A 21655-nucleotide genomic window follows, 5' to 3' on the forward strand; every position below is an offset into this window, starting at 1 on the left:
TTCTTTATTATTTGTTGGAGTAACAACAAAGATATTAACATACCAGTTAGGTTTTGGTGAAGGCACAGCTTTATTAAGCTGCAGTTACATATAGAGGGAGTACACATAACCTCAACATCTAATAATGCATTAATTTCACACAGCTTTAGGTTTGAGATAGTTCCTCTGTGCCTTCAGATAGCGACAGTGTTTCATGTCCTGAATTGTGTGTAGTAGCACAATAAACGTTTTTCTGAGTGTGCTTAAGAATGTGTGTGTGTGTGTGTGTGTGTTGCATGTTTGGTGTATCTGTTTCCATTTTCCATTTTCGATACATTATATGTATTCATGTATGTATGTCCTTACATCATGAAATGTCTGTGTGAGGATGTGATGTGTATTTGTGTGTGTGAGGATGTGATGTGTTTTTGTATCTGTGAGGATATGATGTGTATTTGTGTGTGTGAGGATGTGATGTGTATTTGTGTGTGTGAGGATGTGATGTGTATCTGTGAGGATGTGATGTGTATTTGTGTGTGTGAGGATGCGATGTGTATTTGTGTGTGAGGATGTGATGTGTATTTGTGTGTGTGAGGATGTGATGTGTATCTGTGAGGATGTGATGTGTATTTGCATATGTGAGGATGCGATGTGTATCTGTGAGGATGTGATGTGTATTTGTGTGTGTGAGGATGTGATGTGTATCTGTGTGTGTTTGTTTTGTATTACAGTGATTCAGTATGTTACATGTAGAGCGCAGAGATGTTCTGATGGGAACAGGCAGTACCCGTTCAGCAGTCAGATCGACACCAACTCTCTAGTGGTGCAAGATGAGTACATCTTCCTCCAGGTACTCCGGGACACCTGTGCTCACACTGAGTCTGATACACCTGTGTGTCTGCGTGTGTCTATGGGTGACATTGTGCACAAAGTGTGCATTCATTTGTGCATGTAGTGGGAAGTGTGGACTCATAAGTTGTTATATGCTGTCTGTCCATATATGCATACTGTATGTGTGTGTGTGTGTATGCTGGTATGAGCATATTTGTATGTGCACATGTGTGTTTGGAGTGCTCTACAACGTCTTGAGCCCTCACTACACACAACCTTCCTGCACCAGACTCATTACAACTGACTTTGTTTTGACTTTCATTGCTTGCATTAGTTGGATTTAAGTTGACGGAGAATAATGACTGTATTGATTTGAGCAGTGCCGAATGGGAGAGTGTTTGACACTGTGCGTTTCCCTTGGGAAAAGCTCGCTACAACTTCACACCATGACCAGAGGAAAAATGACTGCATCCACTCACTATCGATCAGAAGCTTACACCACTAGAGTGGCGAACAACCTATCAGCAACACTTAACTGATCAGAGGATAAACACAAATGTGTGTGTGTGTGTGTGTGTGTGTGTGTGTGTGTGTGTGTGTGTGTGTGTGTGTGTGTGTGTGTGTGTGTGTGTGCGCCTGCAGTTGTGTTATAAGATTTCTCATGTCAGGGGTGGTGTGTGTGTGAATTGATTGTGCCTGATGAGGGTAGCATTGTGAGTGTGTCTATGAACACATCTAAATTGTCACTTCTGACCAATAACCTTCTCTCTTTTCTCTTTGTTCTTCTGCGTGTGAAACAGCTGACGACAGCTGGGAGAACTACATACTTTGTATCATATCAGCGGGGACCTTTCAGACATATTCAGTTGCCCAAATACTGTCTCCCCAAAGTAAGAAATCACATTCTGGTTAAAAGCATTTTACATGTATATTTAAAGTTTTTCTTAATCCTAAAATTTGATAGACACTACCGATAAAAAGAAAGAATAATAATCACCTGTAAGCATCGTAAAGCAATGCTGTATGCGGTGGCATAAGCCTTGCTGGATCTCTCTGGAAGACGCTAGAGAACACCATGAATAGCATTTCACAACACACACACACACACACACACACATCATATTTTACAATAACCCATATATCCACATAAGGTACAATAATCAATTTCATAATTATTAAAAGTCTGCAAACCTCATCAGTTACATCATTTGGCAGATACACGTATTTGAAACAGCTTACATATTTATCAGTATGAGCGCACGTGTGTTATCTGGGAATTTTACTCATGGCTTGGTTGCCAAAATTGTGGGCAACATGCTCCACCTGAGGAGCTACAGAAATAATGAAAATGGCCTTATGGGAGACAATTTGAGTCACATTCAGTCAGTTCAACTATAGGTCTGACCTGTTTTGTCATATTAAAAAGACATGCAGTTGTGGTTATTTACTTTTGTATGTAAATGTATGCTTTTCTTTTGTATGCTCTGATCACAAGAGGAAAAGTTGTTTTAAAGGCGCTTAGAGGAAAGGCTGTTGAAGAATGAAAGATAATGAGACTGGATGGGGTTGCAAAAAGATTCCTAAATATGTTGGCCTCTAATTACCATTAAACAATAGGAAAATCATTTTCAAAAAGAATAAATGCAGTCGTGTTGATATTCTAGGAGTGTATGTCCTACAAAGATCAGTGCATGTGCTTGTCATAGAACCTCATGCACATGATAAAGACCCCTAGTGAGAGGTACAATTTGGAGAGCTGCAAAAGACTTTAATTAAGGACCACCTACATGTGCTAAAGAATTTTACGTGGTCAGATAAGAGAAAACATTTTGGAAAATGTAGACAGTGTTATAGTCGGAGACAATGGGTCTCCACAAACATGAAAGCTTCATCTGAAGTGTGAAGCGTGGGGGAGGGAGAGTGAGGGTGTGGGGCTACTCAGCTGCCTGAAGACCTGGGCAGCTCGCAGTCTCCCAGAGACCAAAGGGACCAGTAAAGCTGTAGGTGTAAATTCCACCGCACAACATCAGGGAGACTGTCTGCGATCTAAAGCTCAAAAGGATCCGGGTCATGCAATATGAAAATCATTTAAAACACAGAAATAAATTAACAACAGGATGTCTGAAACAAGAAAGTGGGAAACTCTGAAAAGGACTCTTGACCTCTTGAAAGGCTGTGGTGTGTTGTTAAGCAGGGTACCCAACCAGACAACCAACATGTATGTAACACTGAAATAGTTGTGCTAGTTGCTGTAATAGTTGCTGTTTGTTTGGTTTATGCAGGACTGCAAACAGAGAAATGTTTGGTTATTACTGTTAAATGATATAACACCAGTTACCAAGAATAAAGATTCACATGCTTTTTCAATTACTATTTGCTCAATAAATCTATGTGTTGATTGTAAATAAAGATGTCATTCTTCTTTAACTATAAATATACCATTACTAAGATGTCATACAGAAATCGGGGTAATTCCTTAAAGTTCACAAGGTTCATAGCTCAATACTAAAAAATTAAATACATTTATGATGAAGTCTATAATTTCTTACGTGTGGCACAGTTTATTATTGTACCATTAAAACAATGTATGCATGAAAAATAAATACAATATATTCTTTGTGTGTGTGTGTGTGTGTGTGTGTGTGTGTGTGTGTGTGGGTGTGTGTGTGTGGGGGGGGTGTGTGTGTCTGTGTAGGACATGCACATTATCACCACGGAAGATGGCCAAGTTCTTGCTGCAGTGCAGGAATGGAATGAAAATGACACCTATAGTCTCTACATCTCAGACACAACTGGAGTTTTCTTCACTCGCTCTCTGCCCCACCTGCGAACCTCGCGAGGCCTAGCAGGCAATCTCATCGTAGACATCCACAAGGTCTGTGACAACCGGTCTGTGGATTAGAGCTGCAGAGGCAGGGATTATGGTGTTAGGGATGGTAAACAGGTTTAGCATTAATGTGTTGCCACTGTTTTAGTGGGAACAGAAAGGCAAAACTATAAATATTCACTTAGGTCAATTATTAAACAGACAGGATGTAAACTTGATCTTTTGTTTCCTGTATATGCGGCTGTGTGCAGGTGGCAGGACTCAGTGGAATACTGGTAGCCAATAAGAAGGAGGGCAAACATATGAAAACATTCATCACCTACAACAATGGACAGACCTGGAATCAGTTGCTGGCACCTGCTAAAGACATCTCTGGACATGACATCAGCTGTGGCCTGGTAAGAACCAGCATAAGATGATGTACTGGATATATCTGCACATGTAGTGAATATATCACTACGTGCACTGGATACATGTACACATGTACTGGATACATGTACGCATGTACTGGATACATGTACACAAGTACTGGATACATGTACACATGTACTGGATACATGTACACAAGTACTGGATACATGTACACATGTACTGGATACATGTACGCATGTACTGGATACATGTACACATGTACTGGATATATCTGCACATATACTTGTTTGTTTCTTCTTGTTGCTTTTACTATTGTCCTGATTTTAGAATAAAAGAAACACATTATGCTGTGAGAATTAAAACTAAACTAGGTTATATTCCAATAGTTTAAAGTTGCCTCACTATAAAGTTGTGTCTCTACCTTCATGGCTTCACCCCAGTTGGTGCTTCCTCTCTAGTTTCATGAGGGAGTCTCCTAGGATGCTTCTCCAAGTCTCACGTACCTCTCACAGTTCCACCCTTTTAGTGTATGGTTCCCGTGGTGACAATACCATATATATAGTTTAGTTAATATTTAGTTCACGTCTTCATGCCAAGTTCTATTTCACTTTCCCCACAACTTACTGTGCTCACGCTTGTCTGTTCCCGAGCCAAGTCCGATCACACATCCGTGTCTTGACCACACATCCGTGTCCTGTCCACACATCCGTGTCCTGTCCACACATCCATGTCCTGTCCACGCATTTGTGTCCTGACCACGCATCTGTGTCCTGACCACACATCTGTGCCCTGTCCACACATCTGTGTCCTGACCACACATCCGTGTCCTGACCACAAATCTGTGTCCTGACCACACATCCGTGTCCTGACCACACATCCATGTCCTGACCACACATCCGTGTCCTGTCCACACATCCATGTCCTGTCCACGCATTTCTGTCCTGACCACGCATCTGTGTCCTGACCACACATCTGTGCCCTGACCACACATCCGTGTCCTGACCACACATCCGTGTCCTGACCACACATCCATGTCCTGACCACACATCTGTGCCCTGTCCACACATCCATGTCCTGACCACACATCCATGTCCTGACCACACATCCGTGTGCTGTGGTACTACATGCTGAGTACTGGCGAGCTATTGCATTACAGCTCTAAATGAAAACTACTTGTAATGGCACTTTTTAAAAAATTGATTTTAGATAAAAAAGGTATTGAAAATAAATTCACATACAGGCATTAAACCACACCAAGCATTGCATCACACCACACCCATCACTGCAGCCAACTATGCCCAGCACTGCATAAACAAAACCCACCTATTTAGGGGAGATATGATTGGTCAGTTTTATTATGATTTGAAATTAGTGTCTAATTGAATTAGTATTGCTCAGGCCTCTGTAAATGTATAGCTGGACCACCAATCTCCAATATGCTGTGTAGCTGCAAAGCTACAGAACCGCAGACACGGCAGCTTTCTGAGAGAAAGAGGCTTTTTTATTTTAGCCTTATTATCCAACACAACTTGAATAGGCAGGTTTGCTTAGATTTGTATTTGTTTAAATACAAATCAAATTATAGATATTAGAAGTGATGACTTTTATGCAAATGCTGATGATGTCACAAATTGCTGGTCAGACAGTGTTGTTGAGCCAAAAAGAATATAAATCATCCAGGATGAGGCGCCACTTGTGAAAATCATGTTGTGTGCTGCATTAAACCACACCCAGTACAGCATTACACCATGCCTAGCAAAGCATTAAACCACACCCAAAGCTATAATAAGCCATACCCAACACAGTATTAAACCATACCTAGTATTGGATTAAACCACACCCAGCATTGCATTAAACCACCCCTGTATTGCATTAAACCACACACAGCATTGCATTAAACCATGTCCAATATTGCACTAAAGCTGCCTGCACTCCGTTGCACCACATATAACACAATATTAAATCACAGCTAGCAAAGAGAGAGAGAGAGAGAGAGAGAGGAGAGAGAGAGTTTGTGAGAAGCAACCTTTCCAGAAGAGTCCAACAGCAGTAATTATGTTTGCTCTCCCTCTCTCTCTCGTTTTCTGTTTGGAATGAGCAGTAATGAAATTAAGGACATTCCTGTGCCATATCTCTCTCTCTTTCTGAGCTTTTAATTAAGATGCTCTTCTCCCTCAGAGGCTTCATATCTGATGCTTTATTTGCCTCTCAGAGATTGGAGAGTTCAACTAAGAACTGAATTTAACAATTGGGGTTAATTTATCAACATATCTCTGAAAATCTTAATGACTTTTCCTGTACACTGAGGGACTTTTATGATGTGATTTGCTTTGTGCTTGCTACGGTGTTATGCTTTTAAGTACAAAATAGTGTTTGTGTGTGTGTGTGTGTGTGTGTGTATGTGTGTGTGTGTGTGTGTGTGTGTGTGTGTGCGCACGTGTGTGTGTTTGTTTTGAGCTTGTGCATGTCTGTGCACATTTATGTGTTTGTGCTTTTGTGTGTGCATGTGTGTGTATGTGTCCATGATGCCATTTCCATTCTTTGAAGCTAGATTTGTCTTTTGTCTTCCTTTTACATTTATGGCATTTAGCAGATGTTCTTATCCAGAGGGATTTACAAAGATGCTTTGTCATCTTCTCATAGAATGCATCCTAGTCAGTATGGTAGGATAGAGTCAAATTGAACCATTGAACTTGGATGCTGCTAGATATAGTAGTTGATGCTGATACCTAGAAAGAAATGCAAAAATAAAAGTACAGTATCAAATGACAATAAGTTCAATACCAAACCATAAGTGCTAGACGTGGTCATTTAAATACGCTACAAACATTCTGTAGTTCTGATTAGTAGCATTCTTATATTGTTGAGCTGTTTGAAATTTGGTGAAAACAGGAGGGCTAAAGTGATTAATTAAACAAGTTTGTCACAATCTTTCAGCCACTTCCTTGTTTTCATTTACCGTGTGCTTATTTGTTGTGGTCTATTTTTTCACACCCCATCATTTAGTTCTCTGCCCCGTGGTTTGCACCTGTACCTGATTTGTTTCCTTGTTACTCTCTGTATTTAAACTCCATGTTTTCAATAGCCTTTGTTGTTGGTCTCAAAGCATATATCTTTGTAGACTGTTTTTCATTGCGTTTTTATTCACTATATCTTCCAGATTGCGTTGAGTTGGTTCTATGACCCTGGACTATCTTAACGATTCTGATTTTGGATTTGCGACTAATAAATCTTGCACATTTCAGCACTTGTGTCCACCTTATGCTCACTCTGAATTACAAACTTTACCTGGTACTTGGAACTTATGAAGAGGTTCAGTTTAGTTATAGGAAAGATAGAGCAGACTTACAGAAGTCATAGGTTAGAGGAGCTAAGATTGTAACTGTTCTACAGTGTCTTCAGGATAATCAGAGCTTTTTAAAACAGCTAAATTGGTACTGGTCAGGACCAGCTTGAGTTATTAGAACATTTAGAGATGTTAAGGTAATTTGAGCACTTAGAGTAATTAACACTGATAAGGAGCTAGCTAAGCTTTTAGAGCTATTAGAGTTAGAGCAGCTAGACCCGTTAAAGCCATGAAAAGGACCAAGCAATTAGATCTGTTAGACAAGTTAGAGCTCTCAGAGTTAGAGCAGCTAGACCCGTTAAAGCCATGAGAAAGGACAGAGCAATTAGGCCTGTTAGAGGAATTAGAGCTCTCAGAGTTAGAGCAGCTAGACCTGTTAAATGCCATGTGAAAGGACAGAACAATTAGATCTGATAGAGAAGTTAGAGCCCTCAGTTAGAGCAGCTAGACCTGTTAAAGCCATGAAAAGGACAGGGCAATTAGATTTATTAGAGAATTTAGAGGTCTTCGAATTGGAGCAGCTAGACCTGATAATAAGCCATGAAAAAGGACAGAGCAATTAGACCTGTTAGAGAAGTTAGAGCTATTAGACATGGCAGTTTAAGCTGTTACAGCTGCTAGAGTCCTCAGAGGAGATGAAGCTGTTGGGGATATTAAAGACAGGGCTGTCTTTAATATCCCCAACCTAGGATGATGAAGCTGGTAAAGAGGTCAGTTAGAGTCAGAGGTGTTAGAAGATTCTGAACCATTACATGGATCCATTACAGTAGCTAGCCCTGTTTGAGAGGCTGGTCCAGTTATAGTCAGAGGAAGTTTGTGAATGATTCGAGAAATCTGACGGGTCATACATAACCATTCATAACCACAGTTATGAACAGGCCTGTTAGAGCAGTTAGAGCAGTTATACACTGGCTGTTAGAACAGTTATGAACAGGTCTATTAGAGCTGTTGGAGCAGATAGAACAGTTTGGAACAGGTCTCCCATGGGCCCACCACCTGTGGGAGAGGTTGTACTAGGGATTCGGTGCATTGTGGATCAGGCGGTGGCCAAAGGTGGGGGCCTTGGTTTACCGATTCTCGGTTACTGAAGCTGGCTCTTGGGACATGAAACGTAACCTCTCTGGTTGGGAAGGAGCCTGAGCTGGTGTGCGAGGCTGAGAGATACCAACTAGATATAGTTGGGCTCATCTCAACACACAGGAGTGGGCTTACTTATAGCTCCCAGGCTCGCTGCCTGTGAGTTGGGGTATTCCCCGGTAGCCAAGAGGGTTGCTTTTCTGCGTCTTTGGGTTGGGGAAGGGATTCTCACTGTTGTTTGTGCTTATGCACCAAATGGCGGTTCGGAGTACCCTGCCTTCTTGGAGTCCTTGGAGGGGATACTGGAAGGTTTGGGTGATCTGAATGGAATGGAATGGAATCTGGGGATTCCATTGTTCTGCTATGGGACTTCAATGCTCATGTGGGCAATGACTGTAGGACCTGGAAGGGCATGATTGGGAGGAACAGCCTCTCCGATCTGAACCTGAGTGGTGTTCTGTTATTGGACTCCTGTGCTCGTCATAGTCTGTCCATAACAAACACTATGTTTGAGCACAGATGTGTCCATAAGTGCACATGGCACCAGGACACCTTAGGTTAGGCCTGTCATGATAACAACATTTTCAGAACGATATATTGTCCCAGAAATTATTGCGATAAACGATAATAATGTCATTTTAAAGTGCCATTATAGAATTTTATAGAATTGTATTATAGAATACAATTAGACCAGTTTGCAGTAATGTACTGTATCGTAAAAGCTCATGTATGGGGTCATATTTGAGCTTGACCACATATCTGTAGTGGCAGAGTAAAATTAGATGTCTTTAATCTCCTTCAGAATGCCATCTTTCACTTCAATATATAAGGTTGGAATGGCAGTTTTGCAGATGTAGGTTTTCTTTGGAAGTTCATACTGCTTGTCAAATCTTTGCAGCATGTTTATAAACATTTTCTTTTTGACCGTATTTAACGGCAGCATCTCATTGGCTATATAGCGAGTTAAGCCTGGTTTATACTTGATGCGTCACGAGCGGCGCGAGGGCGAAAATGACGTAATCGTGGTGCCTCTGCCTGTGCACGCTGTCGTTTCGCGAGGTCGTGCGCCTCAGCGCAATGAACAAATTCATGTTTGCAGTGTTCATACACATTTAAAAGGTGGGATACAAGGACTTGTACGTCACTTTCAAAGTCCATTTCAATATTTCCCAGCACGTTAAATTTAAATAAGTTAAATATTTATACATATACTCAAAATGATTCGAAATAATTTGCTTTTTATCACATTATTTAATGGTTGTTTATTTTCAAAACGTCCAATCTTAACATCTTCACATTATCTCATGTTTCGTCCTGGAATTACAAGAGTCTTGTTAACGTAATACAAGAGAACTGTTCAGTCAGACAGATATTTGTTGTGAAACGAACAAATTCCAGCACTTTTCAAACCTGAAACACAATGCAACATAAAAATTTGTCAGGTAAATGTTCCTTCCCCTGTTTTTGAGGGGTATTTCTTTATACTACCACATATTGTAGGGACTTGGATATTTCCGCATGATAATGATTGAGCCGTGGCCATTTTTCTCCGGCCGCGCTGGAGTGATCAGTGAAATCAGTGATCGCAAGCGCAGTAAAAAAATTGCTGTTTTCATCGGTTTGTAGGAGGTTCTTCCCAGAGTTTTGGTAATATGACGAAATTGAATGTTCGCTTTCTCTCATCCCGTTAGAAGAATTCGCATTTCACGCTTCTGTTTCTTTTTGAGCCTGCTTGAATTTTAACTTCGCGTTTGGACCGTTCAAAAACATTGTGGGACTGTTTAAAATATATTATTAGATACGTGGACCGTTACATTATATTCTTGTTTATTGTTTCCTGAAGTTTTATCCCAGTCTGTACAGTTTAAGGTAGTTTTTTAAGGCTCCCAAGACAACGTGTTGGTCCGATGAACCATGATAATGGCGGGCACGGAGTCGGACTAGCCACATGCTAAAACTAGCCAGGGTTGCCAGGTCCTGTAAAAATATCCCGCACAAAGTCAGTGTAAAACCTGCCCTTCAGCAGCCTAAACTAGCCCAAACCCAAAGTTGAATACTTAATAATAATATTAAGTATTATATCGCGATCGATTCTTAGTGTTGAATTGTAACTCCCGCGGTAGCCCAACTCAAAAGTAGCCCCAAAAACCATACCCCACAACCCTAGAATTTTTACCCGCGGCTGGATTTTCAAACAAGCCCAATTTGGCATGAAAACCGTGAACCTGGCAACTATGGCCACATGCTAAAACTAGCGCACATTTCTTGATCACAAGATTTAGGTCAGGGCTAATCAACTATATATTTCTGCGGGCCAAATTTGGCAGATAGCTCTGACCTGTGGTCCGGGGGGGGCAACGTAACACTCATGACGGAGTGTTTTTTCAATAGCCCTGAAATAAATGCTCCGGTTTAAAATTAATTCTCCCGTCAAATGTATTCTGGGTCCGGATGGGATGGCATTTGGGTCCGTTGGTTGTGGACCATGGAAATAGAAATTTGCAGAGTTAATCAGGAATGAGATTCGGTCCAGACAGGACTGTGTTCGGGTCCGGATCCGGACCGCGGTCTGCCTGTTAGTGACCTCTGATTTAGGGTAATTGCATTAAAAAAATAGGGCCGATTTAAATGTGAATATCTTTGGACTGGCTTGATCAAATTTGACAATTGAGGCATCTTTTTTTAGTTATATTGTGCTGCATCTAATAAAACTATTTTAAATGTGATTAAATATTTTTGAAAAAAAATGTCCAAGTCCCTACATATTGTTTCCAACAACACTGCAAAGAATGTGATGCGGCAAATATGAACGCTTCCGCTGTTCGCGGAGGTTCGCACGAGGTGGCCAAAGTCACACGCTACGGTCACTATTAAATAATGTGATAATAAGCAAATTATTTCTAATCATTTCGAGTCGTATTAGGCGCGGAAACCCAATGGCCAGTTATCGACATCAGCAAAAATGATCGCAGTAAAAAAATATTTTGTACGATAAGTCGGTAATGTAATTATCACGACAGGCCTACCTTAGGTTGCAGTTCGATGATCGATTTTGTAATTGTGTCGTCGAATTTGTGACCACGTGTTTTGGACACTCGGGTAAAGAGAGGAACTGAGCTGTCAACCAATTACCACCTAGTGGTGAGTTGGATCAGATGGCGGGCGGACAGGCCTGGCAGACACATCTAGCAGAGCTTTGACCGCATTCCAAGGGAGGCCGGAGACATTGAGTCCAAGTGGGCCTTATTCTGCGCCTCCATTGTCAGTGCAGCAGACTGGAGTTGTGGCCTCAAGGTTGTCGTGCCTGTTGCGACGGCAATCCCTGAACCCGATGGTGGACATCTTGGGTAAGGGATGCTGTCATGCTGAAGAAATAGTCCTATCGGGCCTGGTTGACTTGTGGGACTCTGGAGGATGCAGACGGGTACAGGAGGGCCAAGGGGATTGCAGATTTGACCATCGCAGGGGTAAAAACCCGAGTGTGGGAAGAGTTCGATGAGACCATGGAAAGTGACTTTCGATCGGCTCTGAGAAGATTCTGGCAAACCGTCAGGCAACTCAGGAGGGGAAAGCGGTTCCCAACCAATACTGCATACAGTGGGGCTGGGGATCTGCTGACATCGACTGGAAATGTCATTAGGTAGTGGAAGAAATACTTTGAAGATCTTCTCAATCCTACCATCACACCTTCCACAGAGGAAGCAGAACTGGAGGACTGGTACAGGGGTTTGCCCATCACTCAGGATGAGGTGACCAGGATAGTTGTGAAACTCTTTGGTGGCAAGGCTCCAGGGGTGGATGAGATCTGCCATGATTTCCTTAAAGCTCTGGATGTTGTGGGACTGTCTTTGCAACATTGCGGGAGGGATTATATCTCTCGGCTGTCCTGGGAATGCCTTGGCATCCCCCCAGAAGAACAAGAAGGAGAGGAGAGGGAAACCTGGGCCTCTTTTCTTAAGCTACTGCCCCTGCGACCTGAACCCCGATAGGCAGATGAAAATAGATGGATGGATGAACAGGCCTGTTAGAGCTGTGAGCAGTGAGAATGCTGTAGTGGTTGTGCTGAGTTTCCCATGTGTTCCTGTGCTGCAAACTGGTGATAATAATTCACTGTGGAAAGAGAAATGTGCCACATTGAAAATAAATTTTCTCTTGAAATTGATCTGTGCATCATGTGACCATTACTGTTGATGTGTTTTTATTTCAGCCATCATGTTCCCTCCACCTCCACCTGCAGATGTCAGAAAACCCCTATACACCTGACACCATCTTAACCAAGCAGTCTGCTCCAGGGCTTATAGTAGCCAAAGGTGTGTGCACTAATGTGGAAAACAAGGGTAGATACGTAGAGTCCACAATCTTGCAGCAATACGTAGAATTAGTTTGTTGTGCGCTTTGTTACGGCATTGTTTACTGTGTTATACTACGTGTTACTGTGTTGTTTACTGTGTTATTGTTTTGTACTCTGTGCTAAAGTGTTGTTTACTGTGTTGAACTGTTACTGATTTTCTGTGTTACTGTGTTTTCTGTGTTACCGTATTATTCTGTGTTACTGTTGTTCTATGTGTTACTGTGTTGTTTACTGTGTTGTGCTTGGTGTTACTTTGTTGTTCTGTTACCGTATTGTTTACTTTGTTGTTCTCTGTGTTACTGTGTTGTTTACTGTTATTCCATGTGTTATTGTGTTGTTCTCTGTGTTACTGTGTTGTTTACTGTGTTGTGCTACTGTTTTACTGTGCTACTGTGCTGTTGTCTGTGTTACTGTAATGTTGATCTCTAATGGAAGTCTGATCTCTGCACAGGTAACATGGGAGATGAGCTCTCCTTCGCTCACTCAGGCATGTTCATCTCCTCCGATGCAGGCAACACCTGGAGACAGGTGCAACCCCAGTCCCATCCAAAAAGTGTTGTTCAGTTCAGCTCCATATGCTGAGTTAACCTAACAGTTTTTACTTTTGCATAGATGTACTAAAACAAGAGCCATTCTAATGCCTATTCTAGGATGTTACTATGAATTGAAAGCTATTTTAGGTAGAGTAGCAAGTGATTTGATCACAAATCTGTTCCTGTACAAATCAGTTGATTAAAATATTTGTTTGACATGTTGCTTCAAATATATTGTTACAAACCTTTCTGTTTCACATTCACTATTTATGAATAACAAACTTAACTTGCTAGTGAAGAAATACTCTAATTTCATTAAATACATTTAATGAGCAACACAACATGATGTAAATTCTTTCCCATATCAGCAGAAATGAGTGGTCCTTCTCAGAAACAGACCTGGAAACATCTGGTCTAAATGACCAGAGTTCTAGTCATTTTAGTATTGTAGGCTGATAAATACCAGAAACCTCCCCTGATTTCTGCATGTTGATAACCAGATCCACCTCTACTGACTGTGCTGCTGTCAGCAGCTGTAATTAAACTATGTTAGTAGTTCAACATAATTTTAATAACATGCCTGGTGATGTTGCTGTCTCAGTGAGGGGTCAGGTGACATTGCTTTACAATAACTGCCAATAGGCAAGTTTAAATTACATTGAAAACAAACATGCCAACACTACACCTCAGTATCATTCTACGTTCAATGTATGGGTTTAGAATAAATGTTGTATGAGTCATATTGGTGAGTCATATTTCATAATTCATAAATTTAGAATGGAGCAGAGACAGTAAACCATTAAAAAATAAAACTTCACAGTAGATTTCTAACCATACTTCAGTTTTGTTAAACAGTTGTATATCTAAATGGTATATGAATCATATAATGACAGACCTCAGTATTAAAAAAGAAACTCATGCAAACTGATAGTATTTGGCCTTGCGCATTGGTGCCCACAGTATACTCTCAGCTGCTGGGCCTGTGTTAATGGCTTTTAAAGCCTGATCTATGAAGTCAGCCGTTTGTGGTCTTATCTGTGAGTTTTACTCGTTGTGGTCTGACCTGGGAACTCTACTGTTTGGGCTGATGTGGAAGTTCTACTCTTTGGGCTAACCTGGGAGTTCTACTGTTTGTGTAGATATTTGAAGAGGAGCACAGTGTCTGGTTTTTGGACAATGGAGGAGCTTTAATGGCAGTTACACAAGCATCTGTTCCCACACAGCATTTATGGTAAGAAACACCAACAGCAGCAGAAAAAAAGATAAATGATTGGTGCTTGATCAAGTAAACATTTGGTTGAAGTTCACTTGAGTTCATTTGGAACAATTCTGGAAGGGGGATATATATATATTGACACATGTATGGATATAATTGTGAACAACAGAAAATCTTTTTCACCATTTTAAAGCATTTTGAATTCTTTAACTAGTGTCCACTGTCTGTTTTTGCAAGAACTTTTGCATTGAAGGTTTGAAATAAAGGGGCTTCAAAGTTCTTCCAACCATGAAACAAACAAGACACATGTTGACCTATTAGAAGGCCTAAGACAATGGAAGATAATTTGAGCCCTTCAGTCAATGGTAGTAGTAGCTTGCTCATTAAGGCATCTAGACCTGGATTTCTGTAAAACGCCTCTGAGACAACATGTTTTAAAAAGCACTACAAATAAAACCTGAAACTGAAATTAAATGGAAGCATATGTCCAGTTTGCTCTAAACTGTAGCTTGAATTGTCTAGCCAGTCAGAGCAATGAACCCAACCCTGATGACTTGTCTCTCTGCTTTAGAGAATTTCAATACAGAAATTCAATACATCCAACATCATATGTCCATTAGGCTGTATTGAGTATACAGAGTTCTTTTATGTTTTGCAATCAATATGCTAAAAAAAAGAATTGTTGGCCATATGTAGAGATGGAAGTATATGAAGATGATTGTGTGTGTGTGTGTGTGTGTGTGTGTGTGTGTGTGTGTGTGTGTGTGTGTGTGTGTGTGTGTGTGTGTGTGTGTGTGTGTTCTGTGCTTGTAGGATCAGCATGGATGAAGGAAGGCAGTGGAACAGAATCAGTTTTTCCTCTACTCCTCTATTTGTTGATGGAGTTCTAATGGAACAGGACACACAAAACTACATCATCACGTAATACTCATTCATGACGATCTGACCTAACAAACTACATACCCCATATACACACACACACACACACAGAAGGCACACTACATTCACACACATTACATGTACATACATTGTGTGTACATACACACTACACGTACATACACACACTTCACTATATTCATAAATATGTTGCACAAATCACATCCAATACACTATGCAACACTCACACACAGACACTACACTCCACATGCACATACACAAACACACACACATTTACATTTAGCAGATGTGCTTAACCAGAGTGATTTACAAAAGTTTTTTGTCATCTTCTCAAAGAAAATAAATAAATAGGTTGCTGTCCATATAGGTTGCATATTTCAGTAAGGATTAGTGGTAATTTAAATTCTGCACAAATAGATGAGTCTTCAGTCTGCCTTTAAAGGCAGAGAGAGGCTCTGTTGTTTAGACATTAGCCAGTTCAGTCCACCATCTGGGAGCAGAACAGACAGGATTATTTTTGCTTGTCCTCCATGAGACTTGAAGAATACTGTTTCAAGCTAAGCTGTACTTGAAGCTCGATTTGCTGGGCTTTCACCACTGCCATCATTTTATACACACACACACACATACACACACTGAGCACATCACATTGAGCACATCACACTAAGCACATCTAATACACCCCACATTCACACACAGACACTGCTAATATCACACCAAACACCATGGGCATAACTTTGTTTTGAACAGTGCTGGAGACCAGAATGCAGACTGGATTTTGCATTCAGTTCAGCTGCCTCTCAATTCTGTGCTCACTTTAAGGAGTCCAGTTTCAGGTCTCTTTAAAGAGTCCAGTGTCAGGTCTCTTTAAGTCTCTGGTCTCTTTAGCAGAGGTGGGCAGAGTATTCAACTATTTTACTCAAATAAAAGTAGTTACTTGGACCAAATTTTACTCAAGTAAAAGTATGCATCCAAAAATTTACTTGAGTAAAAGTAAAAAAGTACTTTAAGCTACTCCAGTAGTGAGTGAATGCAGAGTAGCCTACTGTCTCGTGTCAATAAATTACATCATGGAAAATTTAATTACTGGAAACAATGACTTTTAATTATATAAAGACATTGTTTCCAGTAAAATGAAAATAATTTATTATAAATAAATATAATCTATAAATATAAATAATATGTATTTTTATTTGTTCCTAATTATTAGGCCTGTGTAACTTCAATGTGTTCCACAAAGGCACTAACTGAGGAGACTGTCAGCCAATACGTGTAGCTACAAATTGCCGCCAACAAAATTATGTGGCATTGCTAGACTGCTAAAGACTTAATTCAATGTTGTAATACCCAGTTACCCACTATAACGCTCAGTAGCCCTTCTCTCATTATAGGTTCTTTGGGCACTTCAGTTACCTCTCTGACTGGCAGCTGGTGAAGATCGATTACAGTGGTTTGTTCAATGGGAAATGCACTGATGGAGACCACCAAACATGGCCCTTGCACTACAAGGTTGCAAACCTTTTTTATTTATTTATTCATGTGTTAATGCTAATGTTACTTTTGCTAACTATATTCTTTGCTAACTTTAACTTCATTAGGCAGAACTGCTTATCCATTTCTTGTACTGAAGTGAGAATTTTCACTTTAGTACAAGAAATGTTTTAATATTTTATTATACTAGAATTATACCATGAATTAGAAGTACAAAATAAAAACAATATAAATATTTGAAAATTATTTTATTATATAAATGTTTATTTTTATATTGGGTAATGCACTGATCATGTTGTGCTGTGTTCGGTATAGATTAATATTGGTTGGAAGGTCTGGATAGTTATTTTAATGTAGAAATATACACACTGGAGTATTGTGTGAAGTGTTTGGCAAATAAATGTTTAAAAATAATGTTTAATGTTTGAAATGAGAGTCATCTTCAGTAAAATGTGTTTAACATTTTATACCTATAACAGAGGCAAGACACCTGAGCTTCATTAATTTAGATCTGTGTGCCTGTGTGAAATAATATTCATGCAATTAAGAAAATTGGCAAGCAGGAAAACATCTCAACATCTCAGGGATCCCAATACAGTGTGTTAGTGAAAAAAAAAATTGATTTGCTTAATTTTCCCCGTTTCCCCAAACATAGTCATTCAGCCAAGACACGTCTGCTGTCTTGTATCTTCTGCTTAGGTTTTACACTGGAGACTAATGTAAGGGAAGTCTCACGAGGAATCTGTTTCATAAATGCAAACTCAAGTCTTCATGTACTTGCCTCTAACTGTCTTGCGGTTAATTAATACCATTCAAACTTTGCAATGTAGTTGAGGACACACTATGACTTCCTCTTATCTATAGAAAGAGACGACTGTAATTAACCACATAGCTGAAAGCTGTAACTTTATGATGTATCCATGCAGCAATCTCTTTTTTTTCTCAAAATCTAATTTGGTATAATGCAACACCCAGTATTTCAAGGTTTGAGGGAGAAACTTTAGCAAGCTGGAAGTAATGAGAATGATATTATTGCTACATTTTAATTATAAATTGGAAAGTACAGACTTTCCCATATATAATATTAGATCATTTAAAAATGTGATTATTTACCTCAGCTCTGGTTTTAGGCACATATTGAGAATGAGGCATATGGTTTTCCAGAAAAGATTTCAAGTTAAGTTGACGTCTATTATTGTTGACTATATTTGCCTTGTAATTCCAGTGCAAACCAAAAGAAGAAAACATCATCAAGTCTGGGTTGCCTGATTACATTTGCACCAAAATGATGTAGACTTTAAACTGAACAATTCCTTTAATTAAATAGATAACATTGTATGTATGTGTGTGCATGTGCGTGTGTCTGTTTGTATGTGTGTGTGTATATGTGTTTGTGTGTGTGTGTGTGTGTGTGTGTGTGTGTGTGTGTGTGTGTGTGTGTGTGTGTGTGTGTGTGTGTCAGGGTGAAGTGTGTATAATGGGGGAGAGACGTGTGTATATGAAGCGTAAACCAGGCAAACAGTGTGCACTTGGGCAGGAGTATCCCAAAATCATTTCTGCCGACCGCTGCATCTGCACACTTTATGACTTTGAATGGTAAGTCTCTCACTCACACACATACACTCACACACACATGTACACATTTGTAGGCAAATCTCTACAGCAAACTAGCGATTAGCGATTGTGATTTGTTGACGGGGGGGAGGGTGGGGGTGGCGAATGTAATTTGTTGACGGGTGGGGGGGGGGGGGGTTGTGGCGAACGTGATTTGTTGAGGGGGGGTGGCGATCGTCATTTGTTGACGGGGGGGGGGGGGTCAACGTGATTTGTTGATCGGGGGGCCGGTACAAATTCATTAAAGGGCGCCGAATCTAGCCCTAGTTAACGCTAGGCCTAGTTAACGCTTGCGCCCCACCTGCAATACCCATGCGCCCTAATCCTTGGAACAAAAATGTTTTTCTAGAATGATGGGAATTAAACAGCAATATATTTGTCTTTATATCAGTCTTGGGCAGGAAACAAGGAGAAAGCAATCATCAGTCTCCAAGTGAAGTGTTAAATGAACAAAAACGAAACAAATATAAAAGTGCATTAACAGGAGCAAAATAAGTCTATCTGGACTCCCCACAGGGGGCGCTGTATTATCTCATCTCTACAGAAGCACTGGGGATCGTTAAGACTTCACTCTGTTCTGTGGTGTAGCATGTGTCACAAGCCCTGATGAGTGCCATCTGCTCTTAACCAAATTACTTGTCTCAGTGCGAAGCATGACAAATTATCATAACGTCAAATGGTTAATAATGTCTAAATTAATAAATAATGAGTATATAAATGGAAGATAAATGTGGCAGTGATCCTATTAGCTTGGTGGAGCTCAGTTCAGGAGAGAGACACTGCACCAACACATTGTTAAAACATTACAAATACAACCACAAGTCAGAACTCTAGTCTGAGATCAGTTGATTCCTCTTTTAATTATTAAAGCTGAAGTTTGGGTGGGTTGTTCTAGTTCAGAAATAGGATCAATGTTGAATTATAATAAAGTAATAGATGACAAAGACAGAGTATGATTGTTGTTAAACACAAGCACCTTATAGAGAAGGTAAAAACAGTTTAGCTCAAAATATATTTTTGTTCATTTAATGCTTTGGATCATTGTCTAGCTGAAAGAGTTATCTGTGATCAGATATTGCATGTTTACTAATAGATTTTCCATTGTCATATTCTAATATTCTAAAGGTATATAACACATGAAAAGATATATCCAACTGTCACCGAGTAGGGGTGTGTGATGTCACCGAGTAGGTGTAAGTGATGTCACTGAGTAGGGGTGGGTGATGTTACTGAGTAGGGGTCAGTGATGTCACTGAGTAAGGGTGGGAGATGTCACTATGTAACGGTGAGTTATGTATTAGGATTTCATTTTTAATTAGAACAGTTTTAGATAAAACAAGTTCATATACAGCACATAATGGATTGAATAACAGCATGATGTTAAACATTTAGTAAGATTTATTACTTTGCCATGTGGCATAATAATAAACCCCATGCATGTCTGCTGATCAGAGGGGCTGACACAGGTAACACGTGTAAGTCTACTTTTTTCTCTCCACTTTGTAGTAGTACTCTGGCTGCTGCAGTCTGAACCCTGTGTAGACTTGGCAGAGTTTGCTTAGGGAGGCCAGCTAGCAGCACATTACAGTCCTGACGTGACAATACAAATTTGTCTTTTTACCAAGTCATTCATTATACCTCCAGCTTGTTTATTTATTTATTTTCTGATTTTTCACATCAGCAAAATGGTCTCATTTCATTTGTTTTGTTGTCTGACCTTCATCAGGTTTTTCATATGCTTGTAGTGACGTAAGTCAGGGAAAATTTTCACTGGAACTCAACCATGACAGAAAAATTCAGCTTCACTATATAACATCCAATGTAATAGCAGAACAATTCTATTAAATATATATATATATATATATATATATATATATATATATATATATATATATATATATATATATATATATATATATATATATATATATATATATTCTATTTGAAGATTATTATATACTGAGCACCATATGGCATCCTAAATAGCAATTAAATTTGTTCTTGTTTATTTTTCTTGTTTGGCTTTGCTGAAGTCTGTCAGTTCCTCTAGCAGGTGTGCATGCTAAGGATTAAAACACCACTGAAATATTTATGTATGGTCATGTGTGTGAGAATGTGTGTGTGTGTGTGTGTGTGTGGATGTACATGTCTGTATAGTGACTAAGCTACCATTTTAATGCATCTCTAAGGTGAAACTTCATATAAGCGTTACTGAAACTGTTCAACGTAAATTCTTCTTTTTCATTCACTCCCAGGAATTGGTGTGTGTAGCTCCTGCTGGTAATGAGCTGAGTTCAGTTCAGTTGATCAGATTGGTTCAGTGAGATAATCGCCATGTTGTCATTGTAACCGTTCTTCTCCTGTACAGTGATTATGGCTTTGAAAGGCAGGCGAGTGGGAAGTGTGCACCTGCATTCTGGCACAATGCACACACATCTGTACACACCTGTGGCCAAGGACACAGCTTGCTGAATAGCACTGGGTAAAACACATACACTCACACCTTCACACACACACACACACACACACACACACACACACACACACACACACAACTAACTGAATGGCACTGCATAAAACACATATATTCATACCCACTCACACAGTTATCTAAAGAGTGTCAGCCTAAATGTATTTCATAGAGTGGTGAGGATTGGGATGAGGTTTAAGGCCAGAATTAAGGCTAGAGCAATGTCTGCTTGCAATGCAACACCTGCAATATGTGTGTGTGTGTATGTGTGTGTGTGTGTGTGTGTGTGTGTGTGTGTGTGTGTGTGTGTGTGTGTGTGTGTGTGTGTGTGTGTGTGTGTGTGTATGTGTGTGCATGTGTGTGTGTGTGTGCGGGTGTGGGTGTGCGTGTGTGTGTGTGTGTGTGTGTGTGTGTGTATGTGTGTATTTGTAAATGTTAATGTTCAGGTATAGGAGAGTGCACTCTAATAACTGTAAAGAGGGCTTGATGGAAGCTCTGAGTCCTAAAGTGCAGCAGTGTGTGACCACGCCTCCCAGCGGACTCCGCCTTCAAACCAGCAACAAACAGCTGCGTGCTAACCTCGGGGCCAATGTCACCTTCAGAGTCACACTGCAGCAGGTGAGTACACACATGCACTTCAGAGGTCAAACA

General features: G+C 40.1%; 1 protein-coding gene across 2 annotated transcripts in view; it reads left to right on the forward strand.

Annotated features, from left to right (window-relative positions):
- Positions 1 to 21655, forward strand: part of sorcs3b (sortilin related VPS10 domain containing receptor 3b) — a 91180-nt gene that overhangs the window by 55714 nt on the left and 13811 nt on the right. For both annotated transcript variants that reach the window (XM_076978817.1, XM_076978818.1), the window contains exons 7-18: positions 711 to 829; positions 1611 to 1700; positions 3506 to 3685; positions 3889 to 4035; positions 12640 to 12742; positions 13235 to 13311; positions 14456 to 14547; positions 15346 to 15453; positions 16821 to 16938; positions 18383 to 18516; positions 20903 to 21016; positions 21451 to 21622. In XM_076978817.1, coding sequence (XP_076834932.1) covers positions 711 to 829; positions 1611 to 1700; positions 3506 to 3685; positions 3889 to 4035; positions 12640 to 12742; positions 13235 to 13311; positions 14456 to 14547; positions 15346 to 15453; positions 16821 to 16938; positions 18383 to 18516; positions 20903 to 21016; positions 21451 to 21622 — 1454 coding nt within the window. The remainder of the gene's footprint in view (positions 1 to 710; positions 830 to 1610; positions 1701 to 3505; positions 3686 to 3888; positions 4036 to 12639; positions 12743 to 13234; positions 13312 to 14455; positions 14548 to 15345; positions 15454 to 16820; positions 16939 to 18382; positions 18517 to 20902; positions 21017 to 21450; positions 21623 to 21655) is intronic.

Source organism: Brachyhypopomus gauderio, chromosome 17, assembly GCF_052324685.1.
Source record: "Brachyhypopomus gauderio isolate BG-103 chromosome 17, BGAUD_0.2, whole genome shotgun sequence".
In the NCBI taxonomy this organism is placed as follows: domain Eukaryota; kingdom Metazoa; phylum Chordata; class Actinopteri; order Gymnotiformes; family Hypopomidae; genus Brachyhypopomus; species Brachyhypopomus gauderio.